The sequence below is a fragment of the Schistocerca serialis genome, chromosome 8 (assembly GCF_023864345.2).
Source record: "Schistocerca serialis cubense isolate TAMUIC-IGC-003099 chromosome 8, iqSchSeri2.2, whole genome shotgun sequence".
Classification (NCBI taxonomy): Eukaryota; Metazoa; Arthropoda; class Insecta; order Orthoptera; family Acrididae; genus Schistocerca; species Schistocerca serialis.
The window spans coordinates 572,809,727-572,834,529 of record NC_064645.1 but is presented as its reverse complement, the minus strand read 5'-3'; the positions used below and the strand labels follow the sequence as shown (position 1 = coordinate 572,834,529).

Here is a 24,803-nt window from a genome sequence, read left to right as displayed (position 1 = left end):
TGCCAGTGTCATTTTTTTTTAGATATTTGTATTCCCTTTCACCTGCTTCATTTGCTGCATTTTTATATTTTCTCTTTTCATCAGTTAAGTTCAATATGTACTGTGTTACACAAATATTTCTACTAGGCCTTGTCTTTTATCGATTTGATACTCTGCTGCCTTCACTATATCCCCTCTTAAAATTTCCCATTCATTTTCCCCTTTGCTAGTGAACTGTTGCCGAATGCTCCCTCTGAAACACTCTGCAACCTCTGGTTCTTTCAACATTTCCAAGCCCCTTACCCTTAATTTCCTATCTTTTTGCAATTTTTTTCAGTATTAATCTACAGTTCATTACCAGTAAATTATGGTTGGAGCCCACATCTGTTCCTGAAAATGTCTCACACTTTGAAATCTGGTTCCAAAACGTCTGTCTTACCATTATATAATCAGTCTGAAACCCACCAGTGTCTCCAGGTCTCTTCTTTCATGATTCTTAAACCAAGGATTAGCAGTGATTAAATTATGCTCTGTGCAAAATTCTACCAGGCTGATTCCTCATTCATTCCTATGCCCTGTTCCATATTCACCTACTATTTTTCCTTTTCCTAATATTGTATTTCTGTCACCCATCATAATTAAATTTTTGTCTCCCTTAACTCTTTTCTCTCTTCAATCTCTTCATCATCTGTGAAACTAGTTGTCATACAGACTTGTACTACTGTGGTAGATGTGGACTTCACGTCTATACTGGCTAAGATTAGGCATTCGCTAGGCTTTTCATAGTAGTTTACCCATATTATAATTTTCTTAATCATTATTAAACCTACTTATTCATGAACTCTATTTGATTTTGTATTTATAACCCTCTATTCACAATATCAGAAATTCTGTTGCTCTTGCTAACAAACTTCACTAATTCCCACTATATCTAACTTCATCTTATCCATTTCCTTTTTTTTAATTTTTTGAAATTTATTGAAGGAAAATTATGTCAGCTTGCTGGTTTGTCTCTTCCCAGGATTTGCAATGATTCAAAGTGCAAAATGGCTGAACTAGTTGTTGTAGGAGTTCCAAAATGTGCTTTTTCCAGTTTAAATTCTCATCAGTATGGACACCAAAGAATTCTGAAGTTTCCCTCCTATTTATTATTTCTTCACCATGTGTTACTTATCATTGGTGTAGTATACCCTGATGTCCAGAACTCAATATGATGTGTCTTCTTAAAATTCAGAATGAGATCAATTGTAGAAAAGCAGTCAATGATGCTTTTAAGAATGTTGTTTACCATTTCTTCTGCTTCTGTATGTATACTTGGCTTGGTATCATTACTAGTGTCATCTGCATAAAGAATTAGTGTGCTTGTTGTATATTAGACAGAAGACTTCTGTTTATCAGTGTTAAGTATTAGACAATATATGAGAACTGCGTAACGGTGTCTGGAAATTCCATGTATTTCGCTAGTGTACATGGTAAGATTGTTACTCATTCGTTGCATTTTTGACAGAGCGAACCATTATTTCATTGTCATGTTAGGGTTCTTTGATACTGTACAGAAATCAGTATTTATTTTGATAATGATTTGCATGTTTGAAGATTATTGTTTGTGCCAACTGACAATCTGTATAGTGCATCTTCCTTGTAAGTGGTTAGTGTATCTTTTTTGTAAGTGCTGATGTGATATGACTAAATTATTAATTGCAGTATCAGTCTCATAAAATATTACCAACAATCTCAGAAAAGAGAAAAGAGCAGTTTCTTAATAAAGAATTAATGGATTGTTTCTGGGTAGTCCTGATTAAAACACAAAACATGTAGTCATTTGACCACTATGTATGCCAATGGCATATGCGGTGTCTGTTGAGCAGGCGGTAATCCCTGCCTTATTGAAGAAATCCAGTTCTTTATTGAAATAGAGAACTTGAAAGTTGACATAGTATGTACAAATGCTATGCATTTCAAACCATGTCATCAAAACAGATAAAATATTGTGAATGGCGTGATTTTGTTAAAGACCTGTTTGGTATGTAATTTTTTGGGCTTATACATAGATGACCAGTTTCATAGAATCATGGAAGCAGCAGGTTAATCACATGCCAGGAAAAGGTCTGTATAGAATACAGAGAATACTGCAGTAACTTAATTCCTAAATATTTCCAAATTCATTCTCTGTCTGCGAATTCTTCCACGTTACCTGAATTAGGTACAGACTTACAAAAATTTGTATCGGACTGGGACTCAAACTTGGACTTCCCACTTACCATGAGCTGTCACCTGAAACACTTCGGCTACCCGTTCATGCTCCGTGGACTGACACTGACTTCCGTATGTTACACTGTTTGCATCCTTTTATTATAATCCACTAAAGAACCTTGAAGACTGTAGTTAAACAAGGAACATCTTGTTAAAGCCTTTTTACCAGCTTTAATAATCTCACAGTTTATGCCATTTGTAAGCTACAAACCATCATAGTAGCGAAAGACAATACTAAAGTTTTTAAAAGGAACATGCAAATTCACAACCCTGATACGAGGCATAAAACAGATTTACATATGGTTCACAGAAGGTTAATATTAGCAGTCAAAATCTAGCATGTAAAAGGAGCTATTGGTTAATTTTCTACCAAATGATGTTAAGATGATAACTGCAGATACTTTTAAAAAGAAACTTAAACAGTGGTTTATCCATAAAGACCTGACAAACATCAATAATAATGTAAGCAACAACACTGTTCTAGATATAAATCTGGTACTAAATTATGAATAAAACCAACTGTTCACTACAGAGTGAATAACTGTCGTACTGTATGAATTAAATAATTGTAGATAAAACTTCTGTGTGTGCTCAAATGATGCTATAATTGCCATTTATTGACATTGCCTGTGCGTGTAAAATTGTGTGTTATGAGCAGAAAATAAATTAGAATTTGAGTAAACTAACCTGTCACATTACAGTTGAGTGGTTGAAAGCTACAAAAATAAGACTGAACTCAGTATTAAGCTTTTGAGTGATTACCTCCCTCAGAGTTAATTGAACAATGAAACATACATGGCTACATTGTCCAGGCATTGCAGCCAGACTGTCAGAAAACTTAATGATGATTTCCATCTTGTTTATGTGCCTGAACTATGATATGAATGGTTAACATTACGACTTTCAATGTTCAGAATTAATGAACAGCACAAAAACTTGTCACTCAGTTTAAGCATAAGAAAAACCCCTGAAGCTATGAAAATAATGATCAGTTGTGGGATCACAGTACTGAGTGTAGGCCTTGTATTTACATCCATATTCTGCATATCACTGTGAATTGTACAGCAGAAGTTGTTTTCCATTGTACCAGTTATTGGAGCTGTCTCCATTCACGTATGGTGCACAGGAAGAATGACTATGTGAATGCCTTTGTGCACACTGTAACTATTCTGATCTCTTCCTCATGATCCCTGTGGGAGTGATACATAGGGACTTGCAGTATAGTCCTAGATTCATCCTTTAAAGCTGGTATTTGGAACTTTAAAAGTAGGCTTTCTGAAGACAGTTATCATCTATTTTCAAGTGTATTCCAGTTGTAGAAAAATCAAAATTTAAAGCTCCTTGGTGAAGTAATTCAGGAAAACAGGAATATGTACTCATCGGATGAGGAGGGGGGGGGGGGGGGGGAGTGGCAAATTAAATTGTTGTTGTTGTCTTCAGTCCTGAGACGGTTTGATGCAGCTCTCCATGCTATTCTATCCTGCGCAAGCTTCTTCATCTCCCAGTACATACTGCAACCTACATCCTTCTGAATCTGCTTAGTGTATTCATCTCTTGGTCTCCCTCTACGATTTTTACCCTCCACGCTGCCCTCCAATGCTAAATTTGTGATCCCTTGATGCCTCAGAACATGTCCTACCAACCGGTCCCTTCTTCTTGTCAAGTTGTGCCACCAACTCCTCTTCTCCCCAATTCTATTCAATACCTCCTCATTAGTTATGTGATCTACCCATCTTATCTTCAGCATTCTTCTGTAGCACCACATTTCGAAAGCTTCTATTCTCTTGTTGTCCAAACTGGTTATCGTCCATGTTTCACTTCCATACATGGCTATACTCCATACAAATACTTTGAGAAATGACTTCCTGACACTTAAATCTATACTCGAAGTTAACAAATTTCTCTTCTTCAGAAACGCTTTCCTTGCCATTGCCAGTCTACATTTGATATCCTCTCTACTTCGACCATCATCAGTTATTTTGTTCCCCAAATAGCAAAACTCCTTTACTACTTTAAGTGTCTCATTTCCTAATCTAATTCCCTCAGCATCACCCGACTTAATTCGACTACATTCCATTATCCTCGTTTTGCTTTTGTTGATGTTCATCTTATATCCTCCTTTCAAGACACTGTCCATTCCGTTCAACTGCTCTTCCAAGTCCTTTGATGTCTCTGACAGAATTACAATGTCATCGGCGAACCTCAACGTTTTTATTTCTTCTCCATGGATTTTAATACCTACTACGAATTTTTCTTTTGTTTCCTTTACTGCTTGCTCAATTTACAGATTGAATAACATCGGGGACAGGCTACAACCCTGTCTCACTCCCTTCCCAACCGCTACTTCCCTTTCATGCCCCTCAACTCTTATAACTGCCATCTGGTTTCTGTACAAATTGTAAATTGCTTTTCGCTCCCTGTACTTTACCACTGCCACCTTTAGAATTTGATGAGAGTATTCTAGTCAACATTTTCAAAAGCTTTCTCTAAGTCTACAAATGCTAGAAATGTAGGTTTGCCTTTCCTTAATCTATTTTCTAAGATAAGTCGTAGGGTCAGTATTGCCTTACGTGTTCCAACATTTCTGCGGAATCCAAAATGATCTTCGCCGAGGTCGGCTTCTACCAGTTTTTCCATTCGTTTGTAAAGAATTTGCGTTAGTATTTTGCAGCTGTGACTTATTAAACTGATAGTTCGATAATTTTCACATCTGTCAACACCTGTTTTCTTTGGGTTTTGAATTATTATATTCTTCTTGAAGTCTGAGGGTATTTCGCCTGTCTCATACATCTTGCTCACCGGATGGTAGAGTTTTGTCAGGACTGGCTCTCCCAAGACTGTCGGTAGTTCCAGGGGAATGTTGTTTACTCCCGGGGCCTTGTTTTGACTCAGGTCTTTCAGTGCTTTGTCAAACTCTTCACACAGTGTAGTATCTCCCATTTCATCTTCATCTCCATCCTCTTCCATTTCCATAATATTGTCCTCAATTACATCGCCCTTGTATAGACCCTCTATATACTCCTTCCACCTTTCTGCTTTCCCTTCTTTGGTTAGAACTGGGTTTCCATCTGAGCTCTTGATATTCATACAAGTGGCTCTCTTTTCTCCAAAGGTCTCTTTAATTTTCCTGTAGGCAGTATGTATCTTACCCCTAGTGAGATAAGCCTCTACATCCTTACATTTGTCCTCTAGCCATCCCTGCTTAGCCATTTTGCACTTCCTGTCGATCTCATTTTTGAGACGTTTGTATTCCCTTTTGCCTGCTTCATTTACTGCGTTTTTGTATTTTCTCCTTTCATTATATTCAATATTTCTTCTGTTACCCAAGGATTTCTACTAGCCGTCGTCTTTTTACCTACTTGACCCTCTGCTGCCTTCACTACTTCATCCCTCAGAGCTACCCATTCTTCTTCTACTGTATTTCTTTCCCCCATTCATGTCAATTGTTCCCTTATGCTCTCCCTGAAACTCTGTACAACCTCTGGTTCTTTCAGTTTATCCAGGTCCTATCTCCTTAAATTCCCACCTTTTTGCAGTTTCTTCAGTTTTAATCTACTGGTCACAATAGATTGTGGTCAGAGTCCACATCTGACCCTGGAAATGTCTTACAATTTAAAACCTGGTTCCTAAATCTCTGTCTTACTATTATATAATCTATCTGAAACCTGTCAGTATCTCCAGGCTTCTTCCATGTATACAGCCTTCTTTTATGATTCTTGAACCAAGTGTTAGCTATGATTAAGTTGTGCTCTGTGCAAAATTCTACCAGGCGGCTTCCTCTTTCATTTCTTAGCTCCAATCCATATTCACCTACTACGTTTCCTTCTCTCCATTTTCCTACTACCGAATTCCAGTCACCCATGACTATTAAATTTTCATCACCCTTCACTATCTGAATAATTTCTTTTATTTCATCATACATTTCTTCTATTTCTTCGTCATCTGCAGAGCTAGTTGGCATATAAACTTGTACTACTGTAGTAGGTGTGGGTTTCGTATCTATCTTGGCCACAATAATGCGTTCACTATGCTGTTTGTAGTAGCTTACCCACATTCCTATTTTCCTATTCATTATTAAACCTACTCCTGCATTACCCCTATTTGATTTTGTTTTTATAACCCTGTAGTCACCTGACCAGAAGTCTTGTTCCTCCTGCCACCGAACTTCACTAATTCCCACTATACCTAACTTTAACCTATCCATTTCCCTTTTTAAGTTTTCTAACCTACCTGCCCGATTAAGGGATCTGACATTCATGCTCCGATCCGTAGAATGCCAGTTTTCTTTCTCTTGATAACGACGTCCTATTGAGTAGTCCCCGCCCAGAGATCCGAATGGGGGACTATTTTTGTGGTGTCACCGCCAGACACCACACTTGCTAGGTGGTAGCTTTAAATCGGCTGCGGTCCATTAGTACATGTCGGACCCGCGTGTCGCCACTGTCAGTGATCGCAGACCGAGCGCCACCACACGGCAGGTCTCGAGAGACTTACTAGCACTCGCCCCAGTTGTACGGACGACGTAGCTAGCGATGCACACTGACGAAGCCTCGCTCATTTGCAGAGCAGATAGTTAGAATAGCCTTCAGCTAAGTCAATGGCTACGACCTAGCAAGGCGCCATTAGCCTTACATAGCTTGTATCTAAAGAGTCTCACTTACATCGTCAATAGCGATGTACCACAAGGATGGATTAAAGTTAAGTATTCCAGCAGCTACGTACTTTTCTTTATAGCAATCATTATGTATCCTGTTACAGACCTATCTCTTACCTGCGTGAGCTAAACGCGTGCCTTTCGGCTACTTCCGTGGCGAGGCTGTCTTGTTACGCCACAACAATTTTACCTCCGGAATATTTTACCCAAGAGGACGCTATCATCATTTAACCATACAGTAAATCTGCATGCCCTCGGGAAAAATTACGGCTGTAGTTTCCCCTTGCTTTCAGCCATTCGCAGCACAGCAAGGCCGTTTTGGTTAGTGTTGCAGGGCCAATTCAGTCAATCATCCAGACTGTTGCCCCTGCAACTACTGAAAAGGCTGCTGCCCCTCTTCAGGAACCACACGTTTGTCTGGCCTCTCAACGGATACCCCTCTGTTGTGGTTGCACCTACGGTACGGCCATCTGTATCGCTGAGGCACGCAAGCCTCCCCACCAACGGCAAGGTCCATGGTTCATGGGGGTAGGTATTCTGCATACCACTGTGAATTGTACAGCAGAAGTTGTGTTCCATTGTACCAACGGCAAGGTCCATGGTTCATGGGGGTAGGTATTCTGCATACCACTGTGAATTGTACAGCAGAAGTTGTGTTCCATTGTACCAGTTATTGGAGCTGTCTCCATTCGCGTATGGTGCACAGGAAGAATGACTGTGTGAATGCCTTTGTGCACACTGTAACTATTCCGATCTCTTCCTCATGATCCCTGTGGGAATGATACATAGGGACTTGTAGTATAGCCCTAGATTCGTCCTTTAAAGCTGGTATTTGGAACTTTAAAAGTAGGCTTTCTGAAGACAGTTATCATCTATTTTCAAGTGTATTCCAGTTGTAGAAAAATCAAAATTTAAAGCTCCTTGGTGAAGTAATTCAGGAAAACAGGAATATGTACTCATGGGGTAAGGCGGGGGGGGGGGGGGAGTGGCAAATTAAATTATATCCATAAATAGAAATGACACAACAGTGTATGCAATGTATCTGCTTTTTTTAAACCACTCAGTTAGATATTGCAAAACTAGCACTGAAAGCCAGAATGTAGCTGTGCAATCGACAATGTGATGAATTGCAGCTTGCTGTAAATGTGGGAAAATGTAATTTAATGCTGATGTGTTGGGAAAATGATCTTGCAGTTCCCAGATATAGTATTAGTGGTGTGTTTCTTGACACAGACATGTCGACTAAATATCCAGGCATAACATTACAGAGTGACATGGAATGGAACGAGCACACGAGGTCAGTAGCAGGGAAGGCGAAAGGTTGACTTGGGTTTATTGGGAGAATTCTAGGAAAGTGCAAGTCACCTGTAAAGGAGATCATGTAAATGACACTTGTGCAAACTGTTCTTGATTAGTGCTCAGGTGTATGGGATCCCCAACAGGTTGGATCAAAAGAAGATACTGAAGAAATGTAGAGATGTGCTAGATTTTACTGGTAAGTTCAGTCAGCACATGAGTGTTACGGAAATAAATGGAAAGTGCGGGAGGAAATAAGGCATTATTTTCGCAAAACGTTATTGAGAAATAGATGTTGTCTTTTTAGTTTTTAAGCCTCTTTTTTTCTGAAGTGCAGTTATATAAGTAATATATGTTACATACGAAATTTTGTAATAAAAGCCCTATTTTGACTGTACACAATTTGCTTAATTTCAACGCATGTTCAGTGGCCACTGTAACAACCTGGATATTTTACAAATCTATCAAGATTATACACAGTTCTCATGTTTTACATTACTACTATTTAACAGTATTAAATTGCACTTATTACACACAATTTTTGCTCATATTTCCTTCCCAATGTCCTTACACATATATATGTTCAGTTTTTAGAACAATCCTGTTGAAAAAGTTAAGAGAACCGCCATCTACTGCCATCATTGTACTTCTCGCACAGGGACCGCCAAGGCAAAACAAAGAGAAATCAGGGCATGTACAGATACATATACACAGTTCTTTCTCCCTCACTCCATTTCTGAGTAGAACAGGAAAGGGAATGACTAGCAATGTTACAAGGAAGTATCTGCCATGTGCCATATGGTGGTTTGTGGAGTATGCACTTAGCTGTAGAAATATAAATTTTAAATTGAAGTGCAGTAATGAAAACATTGTGAGAATGAGACATCAAATTTAACAGAAAATTCTAGTGAACATTTCTGACAAAGAAGCTGTCAGGAAATCAAACAGTACACAGATTCACAGCAACAAAAGAAAATCCAGATAAAAATTTAACAGGCAAAAGAAACTGATCTGACAAGTAATAAGATTGTATTCAAACAACAGTAAGCCAAATACAAGAACAAAAAAATTATAAAGTCAATAAAAAATGAGTTAAAATTATCATTTATCAAATAACACCTCATCCAAAACTAGAACATTGGTATCCAGTGGCTCATCTGTTTAGCAGAAGGGTTGAAGTGAAACGGACAGGGAGAAGGAAAATGAGCAGAATTTACAGACTCCCCTCTTTTCTGAGTAAAAATATTGTGACAAATTGTAGGAAGAGCAGCTGATAAAGTATCATTTTACTTTTGTGTTCTATGGTAAGAAGTGTTCAACAGATTCTCAGGCAGGAAACTGGAATTCCCCACGTATTCAAAGACCCTAGGCAGGGGCAAACGACTGTGGTTGTGAATTTCTCAGTTCATCTTGAATTCCCTTTTATTGTTATTGTTCCTGTTATTCAGACCCTCTATGTACACCTTTCACCATGTGATCTTCTCTTCTTTGCTTAGTGTGGGCATGTCATCTGAGCCCTTAATATTCACACAGCTGCTTCTCTTTTCTCCGCATGTGTGTCTAATTACCCTATACACTGCATTTATTGTTCTCATATGTAAAGCAAGGGAAAGGCAACCACTCACGTATAGTGAACTGACGTGTGGAGCACAGTAACAAATAATAGGAAACTGCATTCACACTAGCCTTAGAGCACTAGCTCAAGATTTTTCCATCAATAGTACACACATTCACACATGACCACACAGATACCCAAACAAACACTCCCATGGCCATGTGTGGTTGTGTATGTGAATGTGTGTACTAGAGCTTGCAGTTGTGTGTTACTGTGCTCAAAGTGTCAGTCTGTTATGTGTGAGTGGTTGCCTTTCCCTTAATTTACTTATTGCTCCATTCTGGAATTTTCATTATCATCTTTCTCATGGTTACCTTCTCCGTTGCTTGTACATTCGTCTACTCATTCCTGTTTAGCCTTTTACATTTTACATCACTCTCATATTTTGGACACCTGGTTTCCTTTTCATCTGCCTTATTTACTGTATTTTTATATTTTCTCTTTCTGTCAATTAAATTCATTATCTTCTGGGTTGTCCTAGGATTTCTACAAGGCCTTACCTTTATACATATGTGATTGTCTGCTGCTTTCACCATAGCATTTTTCAAAGCTATCCATTCATCTTCTGTTGAATTCATTTCCGCTGTTTGTCAGTTGTTGCTTATGCTCCCACTGACACTCTCAGTAACCTATGGTTCTTCCAATGTATCTAGGTCCCATCTCCTCAGTTTCCTACCTTTGTGCAGTTTCTTCAGTTTTAATCTGCCTTTCAAAAGTAATCAGTTATAATCAGTCCATGTCTGCCCCTGGAAATGTTTTACAATATAAAATTAGTTTTGAATTTGGTTTTGAACTCTCTCTCTCTTACAACTATATAACCTGAAATGTTCCAATGCCTCCCGGTCTCTCATTAAATTACACTCTGCGTAATATACTTGTAAGCACCTTCCTCTTTCCTTCCTTTCTTCCACCAAATGTTCTGCCATTTGCCTGTCTCACCTCTTTTCTACATTTGAATTCTAGTCCCCCATTAAAATTAAATTTTTGTCTTCCTTAACTTTCTGAATAATTCAATATCATACATTCTTTCAATCCCTTCACTGTCTGCTGTGCTAGTTGGCAAGTTTATACTTGTACTACTGTAGTTGGTGTTGACATCGTGTCTATTTTGGCTACAATAATGTGTTCACTATGCTGTTCATATTAGCTTAACCACGTTCCTATTTTCCTATTCCTTATTAGACCCAGTCCTGTATTCTTCTGTATCTAGATATATACTCTGCAAGCCACCATAAGGTGTGTGGTGGAGGGTAGCCTGTACCACTACTAGTCACCTCCTTTCCTGTTCCATTCACAAATAGAGCGACGGAAAAACAACTGTTTATACACCTCTGTATGAGCCCAAATTTCTCGTGTCTTATCTTCGTGGTCCATACATGCAATGAATGGGGCGGCAGTAGAATCTCAGTGGTGGTTCTCGAAAAGAATGTCGCCTTCCCTCCAGGGCATTTTGCGTTCCCAAAGGGCCTCCGTAACACTTACATGTTGTTTGAACCTACCGGAATCAAATCTAGCAGCCCGCCTCCGAATTGCTTTGATGTCTTCCTTCAATCCGATGTAGTACAGTTCCCAAACACTTAAGCAGTACTCAAGAATAGGCTCCACCAGCATCCTGTATGCAGTCTCCTTTACAGGTGAACCACTTTTTTCTCAAATTCTCCCAATAAAGCAAAGTTGACCTTTTTCCTTCCCTACCACAGTTCTCATATGCTCATTCTATTTCATACTGCTTTGCAGCGTTACACCCAGATATTTAAATGACTTGATTGTGTCAAACAGGACACTAGTAATACTGTATCCAAACTTCACAAATTTGGTCTTCTTATTCATTCACATTAATGTACATTTTTCCACATGTACAGCTAGCTACCATTCATCATACCAACCAGAAATTTTGTCTAAGTTGTGTTTTATCTTCCTACAGTCACTCAACTTCGACACCTTGCCTACACCACAGCACCATCAGTAAAGAACTGCAGATTGCTGCCCTCCTTATTTGCCAAATCATTTACGTGTATAGAGAACAACAGTGGTCCTATTACACTTCCCTGGGACACTCCTGACGATACCCTTGTCTCTTATGAACACTCACCCTCTAGGACAACATACTTGGTTCTATCACTTAAGAAGTCTTCACACCAATCACGTGTTTGTGAACTTAACAGCCTGCAGTGGGGTACTATGCCAAATGCTTTCCACAAATCTAGAAATATGGAATCTGCCAGTTGCCCTTCATCCATAGTATTCATAGTATATGAAGTGAGAAAAGGAAAAACTGAGTTTTTCCACAAGTGATGCTTTTTAAAACCATGCTGATTCATGGACATAAGCTTCTCAGTCTCAAGAGAGTTTATTGTATTCAAACTGGGAATATATTCAAGGATTCTGCAGCTAACCAAGGTTAGGGGTATTGGTCTGTAACATAGCGGATCCATTCTTTTACTTCTTATATACTAGAGTTGCCTGCACTTTTTACCAGTCACTTGAGACTTTCTGCTGGGCGAGAGATTCATGATAAATGCAGGCCAATGCCTTAGGGTACTCATTGCAAAACAGAATTGGGATTCTATCTGGACCTGGTGATTTATTTGCTTTCAAATCTTTCAGTTATATCTCTATGCCAGGGATGCTCATTATTCTGTTATCCATACGGAATTCTGTCGTATGGTCAAATGACGGTATGTTTTCACCATTCTCCTTGAACGTGAAATTTAAAGCTTTGGCTTTCCTTTTGCTATCTTCAACTGCCACACCAGACTGGTTAGCAAGGGATTAAATGGAGGCCTTATATCCGCTCAGCAATTTTATATAGGACCAGAATTTTCTTGTGTTCTCCACCAGACCTTTATCTAAGGTGTGATGGTGGTAGTTGTATGTTTCGCACATAGATCTTTTCACAGGTGCACGAATGTCTACAAACCTTTGCTTGTCATCATTTGTGCATCCTCTTTTTAACTGAGAGTGCAAAAGCCTTTGCTTCATCAGCATCTTCTGAATTTCGTTATTAAACCATGACGGATCTTCTCCGTCCTTTATCCACTTACTAGACACACAACTCTCCAGAGCACGATTTACAGTCTGCTTAAACTTTGCTCATAATTCCGCTATATCCATCTTACTGGAACTAAATGATGGCAATTCACTGTCTAAGTGAGATGCTAACAACTACTTTTTTGCTCTGTCTAGCAGAAATACTCTCGGAGCATTCTTGTCTGTTTTATTAACTTTTGTAATTGTAACTACTTTAATGGCATCAGGATCGCTAATCCCCCTTTATACACTGACAGTGTCAATAAGTTCTGGCCTATTTGTAGCTTCAAGATCTAAAATATTTCCATTGTGTGTGGGCTGCCGAACTTGCTGCACAAGACAGTTTTCAGAAAACGTGTTCAGAAGTATTTCGGATGTCCGTCTGTCTGTTTGTACCCCCTGCAGTGAATCTGTAGACATCTCAGTTTACACTTGGTTGGTTAAAATCGCATCCAACTAGTATTGCATGATCTGGGTATTTATGCACTACTGATCGTAGACTTTCTGTGAATGATTCTAGAACTGTCAGAGCGGAATTGGGTGGCCAGTAAAAACATCCAACAATTAACTTGATTTCATCTACATCCATTGTATGTGACGTGATAACTTCACTAACACACTCAACTTCGACCTGAATAGAGACAGTACTGTTGTCAGCTGCAATGGACACTCCTCCCTCATATGGCCTCAAATCTGTCTTTCCAATATACATTCCATGACTCGCTAAATATCTCGGAGCTTTCCACCTTTGGTTTCAGCCAGCTGTTGGTTCCAAGAATAATTTGAGTGTGAGAACTTTCCTGGAGGGCAGTAAATTTGGGAACTTTATTACGAATACTTCGACAGTTTACCAGTAAAATGCCGTCTGACTTCCCTTGCTGCATATTAACTGGTGAGTAGTTCGCACGGACAGCTGAGTGGTCAGTGCAACGGAATTTGATGCTAAGGGGCCTGGGTTCGATTCCCAGTTGGGTCAGAGATTTTCTCCACTTAGGGACTGGGTGTTGCATTGTCTTCTTCTTCTTCATCATCATCATCATCATCATCATCATCATCATCTTCTCCTCATCCTCATTGATGCACAATTCGCTGAAGTGGCGTCAACTCAAAAGACTTGCACCAGGCGACTAGCCTACCCGACTGGAGGCCCTAGCCGCACGACATTTCATTTCAACTGGACCTCCATTTTCCATTAGCCTATCTGTTTGGTATGCACTTAAATTTTCCCCAAAAATATCACTGCTTATCAATTTCAGGTTTCCACCAGCATTCTGTACCTAGTATTATTTAAGATTCACCACTCTTCATGAGTGCCTCAAACTGTGGCACTTTGTTGGGAATGCTTTGGCGGTTTACTATTAGGTTTTCAATACTCTCACATGAGGGAGGCATGTCCATCTGTCTGTCTGTACCCCCTGCAGTGAATCTGTAGCCATCCCAGTCTACACTCGCTAGGTTAAAATCGCATCCAACTAGTATTGCATGATCTGGGAATTTATGCGCTACTGACCGTAGCACTGATACTTCTGTGTTTTCTACAACTATTATTATCTGGAGTGGATGGAGAGTCACCTAGTCTAAAAAACCCTTGTGTATGCCCCACACACAGTCAGCTACCTGAGTTGCAGCCTGTTATGTGCAGTGCACACCTGAACCATATAGGGGGACACTGAAGTTCTCAATCCTATGGTGCAAGTCCAGTAAGTCACAACATAGTTAATCAGAACGTTCGAAGTCTCTGGTTCAGTTCTTCTCCTCGAATCAAAACCAGAGTGCAGCAATCAGTTCTGGGGACAGTGCTGCAAGTTGTAAGCTTTGTTCAAACTCCATGCACAAGACTGGTCTTCTCAAACTTCCCTGCCAGTCATTGGAATGACTCAAATATGACCTTGGAGCCCAGACAACAGGCATCATATGTTCCAATGTGTGCTACAATCTGGAGTTGGTTGCACCCTGTCTCCTCAGTGGCTGCTGGAATAGCCTCTTAATCATGTTTAATGGGCAACTCCTCCCCCCCCCCCTCCATGCCGCCCCCCCCCCCCCCACAGGCATACACACTGAATGCAGCTGGTGTCCTTTGCTGTTCCTTGCTGTCATTTCCCTAAGGAGTACCATCATTCACTGTATTGAGCTGCCAGTGATAATAGACCCTACCCTTTTGTGTTTGTCTCCTCTTGACACTGGACAAAGCACATTTCTCCAAACAAGTGAGGTGAGAGCCACTGGTTTGGTTTCAATTTCAGTAAAAGCCTGCATCTGAAACTTTATGGTTGGGTGATTGGTGCAACAGCCTGAGTCCTCCCTGGTCTGCATCCATTCTGCACAAGATGCCTAGGTCTACCTTTGACCTGCCACTCATAATCAAGAGGACGGGTAATGACAGATCCTGTACTTTCTGCGGAGGAGACAGGATCGACAGTAGAAGATAGTACTTGAGGTACCTCTGCTACCAGTATCACAGGTACAAAACTCTTGGGAGCACTTCCAACACACTAATACGCAGCAACTGCCAATTGTTGGACAGTAGTCGGGGCAATTTCCAGCTGCTTATGAATATGAACCTATTCATCTTGTGCTTGAGAACAGTATTCACAGTGGGGCTGCATTTTGGCTGGTGAAAAAATAACTTTAAATTACACCCACTGACTATCTTTTAATCTGTTGAGCTAGAAAGTTGCCATTTTATTGTAGGAATTGAAGCAAATCCACGAAACAAGATTTCTGTTAAGGCAACACAAAAACAGTGGCAAAAATTGTTAGTTTCCAAAAATGTTTTAATGTTAATTATAGTTGTTAGCAAACTTGAAAACAGATTTAATTTATGATAAATGTAGACTCCTCTTTAAGGTAAAATTAGATTTAACACAATACGATTGTCAGAATATCCACTACAGTAACTAAATCACATACGCTGGTCCCTTAAATGACACAGCGGGTGGTGTGTGGATGCAGAACTGGCGCCCAGTAGTTGTGTCCTATATGTCTTCCACAAGGTGGATTATGTGGCTAATACATCACGATTTTTCTATCGTGCTCGTCAAATGACTTTAGCACAGTTTTGATCTTGTAGCATTGGTGGGGGGAAGATGCCATCACCGTCGCAGAAGACATCGAGCATTAAGGGATGCAGAGGGTCTGCAGTAAAGTTCTGGTAGCTGTCATGGTGCCTTTGATTATTATCATAGGTCCCATGTAAGCCCAGATGCACATCCCCCATAGCATGTTTCAGCATCGCTATGCTGCATCTGGACATAACTGTCAATCCTTTGTGACAAGAAATGTGATTCATCCTAGCAGATACTACATTTTTCATTGATCCACAGTCTAATCTTGATGATTCCCTACTCAATGCAACCTTTGTTGATGATGTCATTGTGCCAACGTTGGAACATGTGGAGATGACCTCAAAGTTCTGTGATGAGGTATGGACATCCAACAACTTGTTGCCTATTCATTGTTCTACTGTCCTTAACCACATTCCATAGATCCTCATGGCAGCGCTACATGAATATCTGACAAGCTTCACTGTTTCCTAGATGCTCGTTGTCAGGTGCAGATCCATAACAATCTGCCCTTTGTCAGTGTTATTGATGTCAGAGAATTTCTCCATTTTTGGCTCTCTTTGTCATTTGCTAGAATAATCACCCATTTGTCTCTGGTCTGCTTGTTTGATTTTCTTGCCATGTCCTGTGCCTATAATGGATTTCGGTGTGGTGGTAGGTGTTTTGGGTAATCAGATCTATTTTCCATGGCCCTAGATTATTCTTCTTCATTGTAGGTATCAAAACCATGATTTATTAAATGAAGGCAGCATTTTTCCCACTTAGGGAAATGTGTCTTATTAATTTACCTATTGGAAAGAGGAAGAAGTGGTAAGATAGAACAACCCAAGAATACCGCAAAAAGAAGTAGAGGAAACTATGTTGAAGTAGACTTTTGTTATTTATCAGCAATTTGTAACATTCACTGAATCATAAATTTTTCATACAATGAACTTAATTTGCTTTCTTCCCACAGGTTATTGAATATGTGAATTGCACTGCAGAGCCAGTAGCACTGTGCATTTTTCTTAAAGTGTTTCATGGATTCTCAGAATAACACATGGGAGAGTGCAAGAACATGCAAAAACAAAGAAACAGAAAATGTAAAAGTGTTTGTTCTTACACCTTCAGAATTGGCAAGTATTGGGTTAATAACCAAAGTGGAAAATGGTCAAGCTGTTCTGTTGCCTACAAAGAAAGGCAATAATGTGGATACATCAACCACCTTAAGCCAAATTATTGCAAAAAAGCAGTCTTTGACCATCAAGGATGTAGTTACAGCAGAAAGATCTCAGCCTGTAATAGGTTGTTCATCTGCTTCAGCGTCGTCATCTGTTCTGAGGAACCAAAAGAGAAAGGTATTTAAAAGTAATTTTTATTCCCTTTGATCTAGTGCAAGGAGTATGTACAAAAGTAGTTGTGTTAGAAATAATATTGAAGCCTAAAAATTGTCAATAAAATTTGCAAAAATAGTTTCATTGTTATTATTGTGGTTTTCTTGTTACCGCAGTATTGTTGTGGTAACTGTGATTGCTAGTTTATTGTTGTTGTCCATGTTTTTATTGAAATTTTAGTCTTTTTACATACGTTTCTTTGATTTGCGTACTACTTCACTGAAAAAAAAAAGAAAAAAAAAAGACAATTAGCAAATTCAGGGTGTTTCACATGTGATGCAAGTGCTACCTCTGATGTTGCCCCCCCTGTTGGCAAGCTGTCACTACCGAATGATGCTTGGGTATGTTCTCTCTGGTAGTGGCGGATGGTGTATTGGCTTTAACTGTATATACACTACACAAGTTAGGAACAACCATAGAAGGAAGTATGAGAAATTTGTGGCACCATTTAACCTTCAGACTGTTGTCAGTAGTGCTGCTCTTGGATGGGAACTATATTGTCATAAAAAGTACCTTGCAATGCTGTCACATATGTTCTTGTATTAAATAACTTTTAATCTTTTAGAAATGTTAGTTCTCTGAAAATGGGTTGTTGTATATTGCACACACATCTGTCAGAAGTTCTTGTCTGGGGAAATATTGGTTCAGTACTTCAACACAATTATGTTTTCACATAATGCAGATGTAACTGGTGAGGATTTACAGTACTCCAACATTGTTCTCAGAATTCGCATACTTTGGTAATAGCGGCAATACATTGTCAGATACGAAGAGCATTTAAGGATTGATGTCTCCATTATAAATGGATTACAATAGCTGATTGCAGTACTTATGTCTAACAAGAGAATCTGAATTGGTCTCATGATACACAGTTACTCTGTAATGTATCAGTTTCAATTTGTGCACAATTTTGTGAGCAGATGCGACTGATGCACAAGTCTGAAGTGTTAAATGGTGCAACGATTTTCTTGGAGTTATTTCCAAAGTCACTCCTAACTTGGGTGGCTTATTCTCACTTGCCACCTGTCCTATTATCTGTGTGACAGGCCAAAACATGACAAGGGGATCGCTGCTGCTGTCCTCGGGGATTGTTGGGTCCTGTGAATGCCAGAGACAGTGCTTACATTTATGTGAAACACCATTTTTGTAGAATAGTTCCTCAAAGATAAAATTTTAACAATTCCTGTAAATTATTGCAAAGATAATATTCTGTTCAATTTCAAACAGGGTTTTGATGAGCAAGATGTTACTATAACAGTTGTCAAGCAGAATGACAGTAAGGCTGGATTAAATGTTGAAACAGCCAACACTCATGAGGATGTCACTGTCACTGTTAGCAAATTGGCTTCTACAAGTACAAGTGTGCCAAGAAGTGATGTGAGTTCCCCTCAGGTTAAAAGATCTTGTGGGAGTAATGCTCATAGAGCTACAAACCTGTCAGGTGATGCTAACAACTCCGCACAAATGAAAACTGCCATTGTAAATAACCCTCGTAATCCTGCAACTGAACTAAGCAGTGGTGTAGATGCTCCTCAAGTGAAAACAGCTGGTAAAAATAACTTCTGTATAAATACAAATGTGTCACGGAAAGGCGTAATTGCCAGTCCAACGAAAACAGTTCGTAGACATGACCCTCGTAAACCTTTAGCAGATTTCGATAAATGGACACCAAATCTTCTCAAAAGGACATGTAAGGTAAATACTCTATACTTCATAATAATTAATGTATACATTTACTGCTACATCATTTGACCCTGTGAGCCAGCATACTGTGTTCGCTAGTTATTATCAGCACTGTATAATCCCCCCCCCCCCCCCCCCCTTCCTCACCGATCCCTCTCCTCTCCCCTCCCATTTATCCAACTTGGTAACCAGTTTGAGTAACTGAAATTATGATTAATTGGATGTAAGGAACCATATTTTAACATCTGTTACATTATTGTGGCAATTGTGTTCTTCTTGTGTAAAATTTTAATGCCCCAAAATGCTACCATCTTGTCAAATGTTTGCATTTCTGATAATTGTATCTACTTCTTAATAAATAATAAATGTATTCTCATTGTTAACATAAATAAATGTGAGAGGTACTCAGTAATGCCTAAAGATTCAAATACATGATAAGAAAATGATGGAATCGTGCTTTCTGCCCACTTTACACAACAAGTGCCAAATCATTTGTTCATCATAAATTTTGGGCTTATTGCTTGTAATAACTAGTCACTCTTCATTCAGATAGTGGAGATAGTAAAATTTTGGCACAACTTGACTAAAAGAAGGGATAAATTGATAGGGCACATCGTGAGACATCAGACAATTGTCAGTTTGGTACAGGAAGTAAGTTTCATTAGGGGGAGGGGGGCGACTAAATTGTAGATAGAGACTACAGGTTGATTGCAGTAAACAGGTTCAAATAGTTGTGCACAGTAGTTAATGCAGATAAGGAGGAGGAAGGAAAGAAGATTGGGGTTAAAAGTCCCTTCAACAACGAGGTCATTAAGAGACAGGACACAAGCTCAGACTACAGAAGGATAAGGAATAAATGGGCCGTGTCCTTTGAAATGAGCCATCCTGGCATTTGCATTGAGTGATTCAGGGAACCATGGAAAACCTAAATAGGGATGGGCAGACGGAGATTTGAACTGTCATCATCCTGAATGACCACTGCCTAATATGATGGGGTGAGTACTAGATAGACTAGTGTGGAAAGCTGCATCAAACCAGTCATCATACCGAAGATGAAGACTACAACAACAGTGACAGTAATGAAAATGAAATTGAGGAGACATCTAGTTTACTTTCTCGTCTTCTCGTGGAGTTCACCAGAGGAATGCTAGATCCATTTTCCATCCATTGGTCAGGCTACATTTCATTCCATCTTCTTTACAGTCACTTAAAATCTTCTACTCCAGTTCTTCCCTGATCCATTTTTTCCTGTCTCTCCATTGCTTTGTGTCTAATTTTACTCTGTGTTTTACTAGGCTATAATCGCATCTTGCACAGTATTTTTTAGTTTTGATAAAATACTCTTTCGCCCACACCCCTTCCCCCCACCAGGGATGCTCGCAACTCTTGTGAGTAAGTAATTGGCAAACAGGGCCCCAGTCTTTACTTTAATGCATCGCTTTTTCTCTTTCTTCAACCCTGTGTTTAATCTCTGGCTGTCCTATTCTTTCACTTAATAGTGACAGCCAGTAATGACTGTGCACGGGCCTGGAAACTGGGAAGGTCCCATGCAGAGGTCTGGCCATTATTGTAACCTTGGGGCATGCTTCTACAGTAACCGTTGTGTGAGATTGTGGAATGTTATATATTATATAGGATGAAGAACTTGGCATAACTTATCCAGCTGTGAGAAAGGTACATACATTTATTTTAAAAAATAAAAATAAAGAACCCTCATCTTCAAGGTGCGTTGAGCCTGATGGGGAGGCTGGCTGTTTAGACGAAACAGTAATTGGTGGGCTGTCTCTGAGGAACCTGCTGCACCTTGATTGTGTTATACTTACTCTGCAAGTGGAGCTCTGCCTGGAGGGAGTGTGTATGTCCCTAGCTGTTCACAGCAACATTGTCATCCTAAGTCTCTTAACTAATAACACTCCCAACAGAAAGTGTGTACCAGTAGGAAATAAAAACACTGAAATGAATTATATAGCTTGGTTGGGTAGCCCTCCTAATGAAGCTTCTATTAGAGATAGTAACAGAACACATCTAACAGTACGGAATGTTTTTGTAGTAATTAAATGTTGAGAAGGATCATGTGATGAAGTATCACTGTTCTGTAAAGAGAAGGCTTAGTTGGCTTGGGCTGGTACATTTAAATCTGTCAGGTGACTAAGAAATGGCACTGTTCTTGTTGAAACATGAGTAGCTTAGCAGGTAAAATAAGTAAAGAGAAAGTGAGAAACTTGGACAGTACCCAGTCAGAGCTAATTTAAGTAAAGATTCTGTGACATGCTGAGATATAATGGGCATAATTACAGTAGAACTGCAGAAATAATGGAAACTAAAAGGCATCATGAAGACATGCACTATATTGAAAAAGATTGAGAGAGAATTCATTCTTATTAACTTTCAGTGTGCAGTTGTTACCTGACCATCTTAAGGCAAGCTTCATTGACTGTAAGAAAGACCTTTCAGTCAAGATCTTCTAAGGAACTTCAAATGCCAGCAGTTTGGCCATACTACCTTGGCACGTAAGGGCAATGCAATGTGCAGACAATGTGATCAAGCCACCCTTGAACCAGGGATGACGTTCTCATCCCTGTCCTGGTGCATTAACTGCTTAGGTAAACACTGAGTCTGGAGCTGAGAGATTACCATATGCCGAAGCAGATAAGTTGCCGCCAACTAGCTTTAATACATAATTTATGTCTACATTCATTAAACCAGATGTGAGGACTAGTGCCTTATTGCAAACGGAAACGTGTAATGCTGGCAGAAATACATTGTACAAAATGTCAAGTCAGTTTTAAATCATTTCAGGCAACTTAATTGGTCCATCAGTTACTAAATTTAGATGGTTTATCTCCAGCCACAGTTTCGCCTTCCTCGGCACAGAAGGAGAAGGCTGCAATCAGAGATAAACCAATTACTAAGAAACTAGAGTGAAAAACCATATGATCAGAAAACTCCAACATCTACATATTCTGATGACAGAGCTATAGACATACAAGGAGAGGGGGGGGGGGAGGGGGGGAGGTAAACAAAAATACAGAAACATAAAAAACATTTACATGCCTAAAATGATGTGGGAAAACCGTTGGCATTTGAAATAGCTTCCAGCGAAATGGATAAGTACAGGCCCTGTATGGTTTTCAAGGGACTCTTGTACCATTCCTCCTGCAAAACAATGTCAAGTTCAGGTAACAACGATTGAGGTCAGTAATGATGACGCTCCTTTTTATCCAAAGTAGACTGCAAAAGCTATACAGTATTGAGAACTATTGTCTTAGGTGGCCAGGAAGATGGGACAATTCATCCTTGTGTTCATGAAACCAATCCTGGATGATTTGAGTTGTGTGAACAGGGACTCTGTAATCCTGGAACACAGCATCACTATTGAGGAACAAATATTGTACCATGTGATGGACTTGATCAGCCAGAGTGATCACATAAGCCTAGGCCATAATACAGTCTTGCAGAGTAACTGGAATACAAGGGTGGTTTGAAAAGTTTTCGGAATCACCACAAGAGGTCAGTGCTAGTGCAAGGAGAGTATTCATTGGACTGTTGCCTGTAAACACATGCCATGTCAGTGCTCTTGGAAGAGAACTGTGGCAGTGACGTGACTCTGTTGTTGTTCCCGCATAGTGATTTACAAAGATGGAAAAAAATCAGGATTCGAGCAGTGATTAAGTTCTTCGTAAGGAAAATTACGAAAGCAAAGCTCATTCATGCCGATTTCCACAATAGACTATGGGACTCTGTTCCTTCATATTCAACTGTTGCAAAGCAGACAAATGAATTTAAATTTGGTCAGGAGAGCTTAGATGACGATCCACGCAATTGTCGGCCAAGGTGTGTCACTACTCTAGAAATCATTGCTAAAGTGCACAAAATGGTCATGGAGGATCACCATTTGAAAGTGCTGGATGTCATCTGAAAGAGTATATCACATTTTAACTGAAGAGTTAGAAATGAAAAAATTATCTGCCAGATGAGTGCCACAACTCTTGATGCTGAATCAAAAACGCATAAGAATGGACAGATTGGAACAATGTTTGGCCCGTTTTAGGAGAAATGAACAAGTTTTTTGCGTTGGTTTGTGACCACTACTGAAACTTGGGTGCACTACTGTACCCCAGAGACAAAACAACGGTCAAAGCAGTGGAAACATACTGATTCTCCGCTACGAAAAAAAGCAAAGACAGTTCCTTCGGCGGGAAAAGTCACGGCATCACTGTTCTGGGATGCAAAGGCGATTCTGTTTGTAGATTAGCTCCCCATTGGACAAACAATTACTGGAGAATACCATGCTAACCTCCTGGACAAATTGCAACAAAAGTTACACGAAAAAAGGGCAAATTTAGCAAGGAAGAAAGTCGTCTTCCATCAAGACAATGCGGGTCCGCACACGTGCAGTCGCCACGGCAAAATTACATGAACTAAGGTATGAATTGTTGCCACACCCAGCTTATTCACCTGACATGGCTCCATCAGACTTCCATCTCTCACCATAACTGAAAAATTTTCCTTGGTGGACGAAGATTCACTTCAAACGAAGAATTGATAGCTGAGGTTGACAACTATTTTGCAGTGTGGAGGAAACTCATTTTTGAGATGGGATCAAGGTACTGGAACATCCTTGGACCAAGTGCATTAATCTACAAGGAGACTACATTGAAAAATAAAAAAAGTTTCACTGGTTTAAATACTTTTTTGTATTCTGTCCAGAGAACTTTTCAAACCTCCCTCTTAGTATAATATGGCTGCCCAAACCATCACTGAACTCCTGCCATGTTTTACTCTTGGGATGTAAAATCGGCCAGAAGTTGGAAACAGTGTAAAAGAAGACTCACCCAACCAAATGATGTTCTTCCATTGCTCCGTAGTCCAGGTATTATGGTTTCGGCACCATGTTTTCCTGTTACAGACGTTTGCATCGCTGATGGGTGCTTTTATAATTCCAGCTCACCCACCAATTTCTTGCTTCTGAGCTTCCTTTATGTTGTTTTCGTGCTGATGGGGTTTGTGAGTGTAATGTTGAGTTTTAAAATGACTTTTGCAGCTGTCTTCCACTTATTTACTGCCACAGTCTTCTTGAATGACTGTCGGTCACACACATTTTTTCTGCATTGTGATTTAAGAGATAATGTTCTTTCCTTTCCATTTCCCTGTAAGTGATATACGGTAAATCTTTGATATGGTGCCTCTTGAAACACCTGACAGACGACTGTAAGTGCTGTCTTTGCATGTTGTTTGTGGATTCTCACTGTGAAGTTGTATCAGCGTAAAAGGAATATGAAATATGCTTTTACCTGATCTGTTTTTCACCTTCGGTCCTGTGAAGATGGTCCACAACCGAAATCAGTAGACATAAGATTTTAAAATAAATGCCGGATGGTTAAAATGCGTTTTTTTCAATTACTTATCAGCACCAACAATTTGTCCATGTTTGAAGTCCTTAGCCCCAATACAATGCACTCACAACACATAATGCTGTTCTGATCGTGACTGACATCTGAAATGTATTGAGAAGCCATTTGTGGTCAGATATGACAGTGCAGCCTGCAGGCTAAGCTAGCGTCTGCATTTATGTTCAAGCATGCATTTTTGCGCTTTTTCTAAATTTTGCACCACCATGTAGAGATAGTGGTAACAGAACCATATATTAATGCTCCCTGTGTGCCGAATTTTACGCCAAAGGAATTGCCAAGCTCGCCCATCGCTATGATAAGTGCCTTAATTTAAATGGCAACTATCTAGAAAAGTAGTATTTAAGTGTGGCTTTCATCTGTATATAGTAAAAAAAATTTCCAATACTTTATTTATTTTTAATTCCAAAACATAATGTACTTTGTGGATAGCGCTCGTATTTGCTA

The 24,803-nt window shown here is 39.6% G+C and overlaps 1 protein-coding gene across 1 annotated transcript in view; it reads left to right on the top strand.

Moving 5' to 3' along the window:
• LOC126417128 (uncharacterized) overlaps positions 1-24,803 on the top strand; it is a 319,349-nt gene that overhangs the window by 4,095 nt on the left and 290,451 nt on the right. Inside the window, exons 2-3 of the mRNA XM_050085024.1 lie at positions 16,845-17,226; positions 18,490-18,957. Of these exons, the coding sequence (XP_049940981.1) occupies positions 16,909-17,226; positions 18,490-18,957 (786 nt within the window). The 5' untranslated portion in view covers positions 16,845-16,908. The remainder of the gene's footprint in view (positions 1-16,844; positions 17,227-18,489; positions 18,958-24,803) is intronic.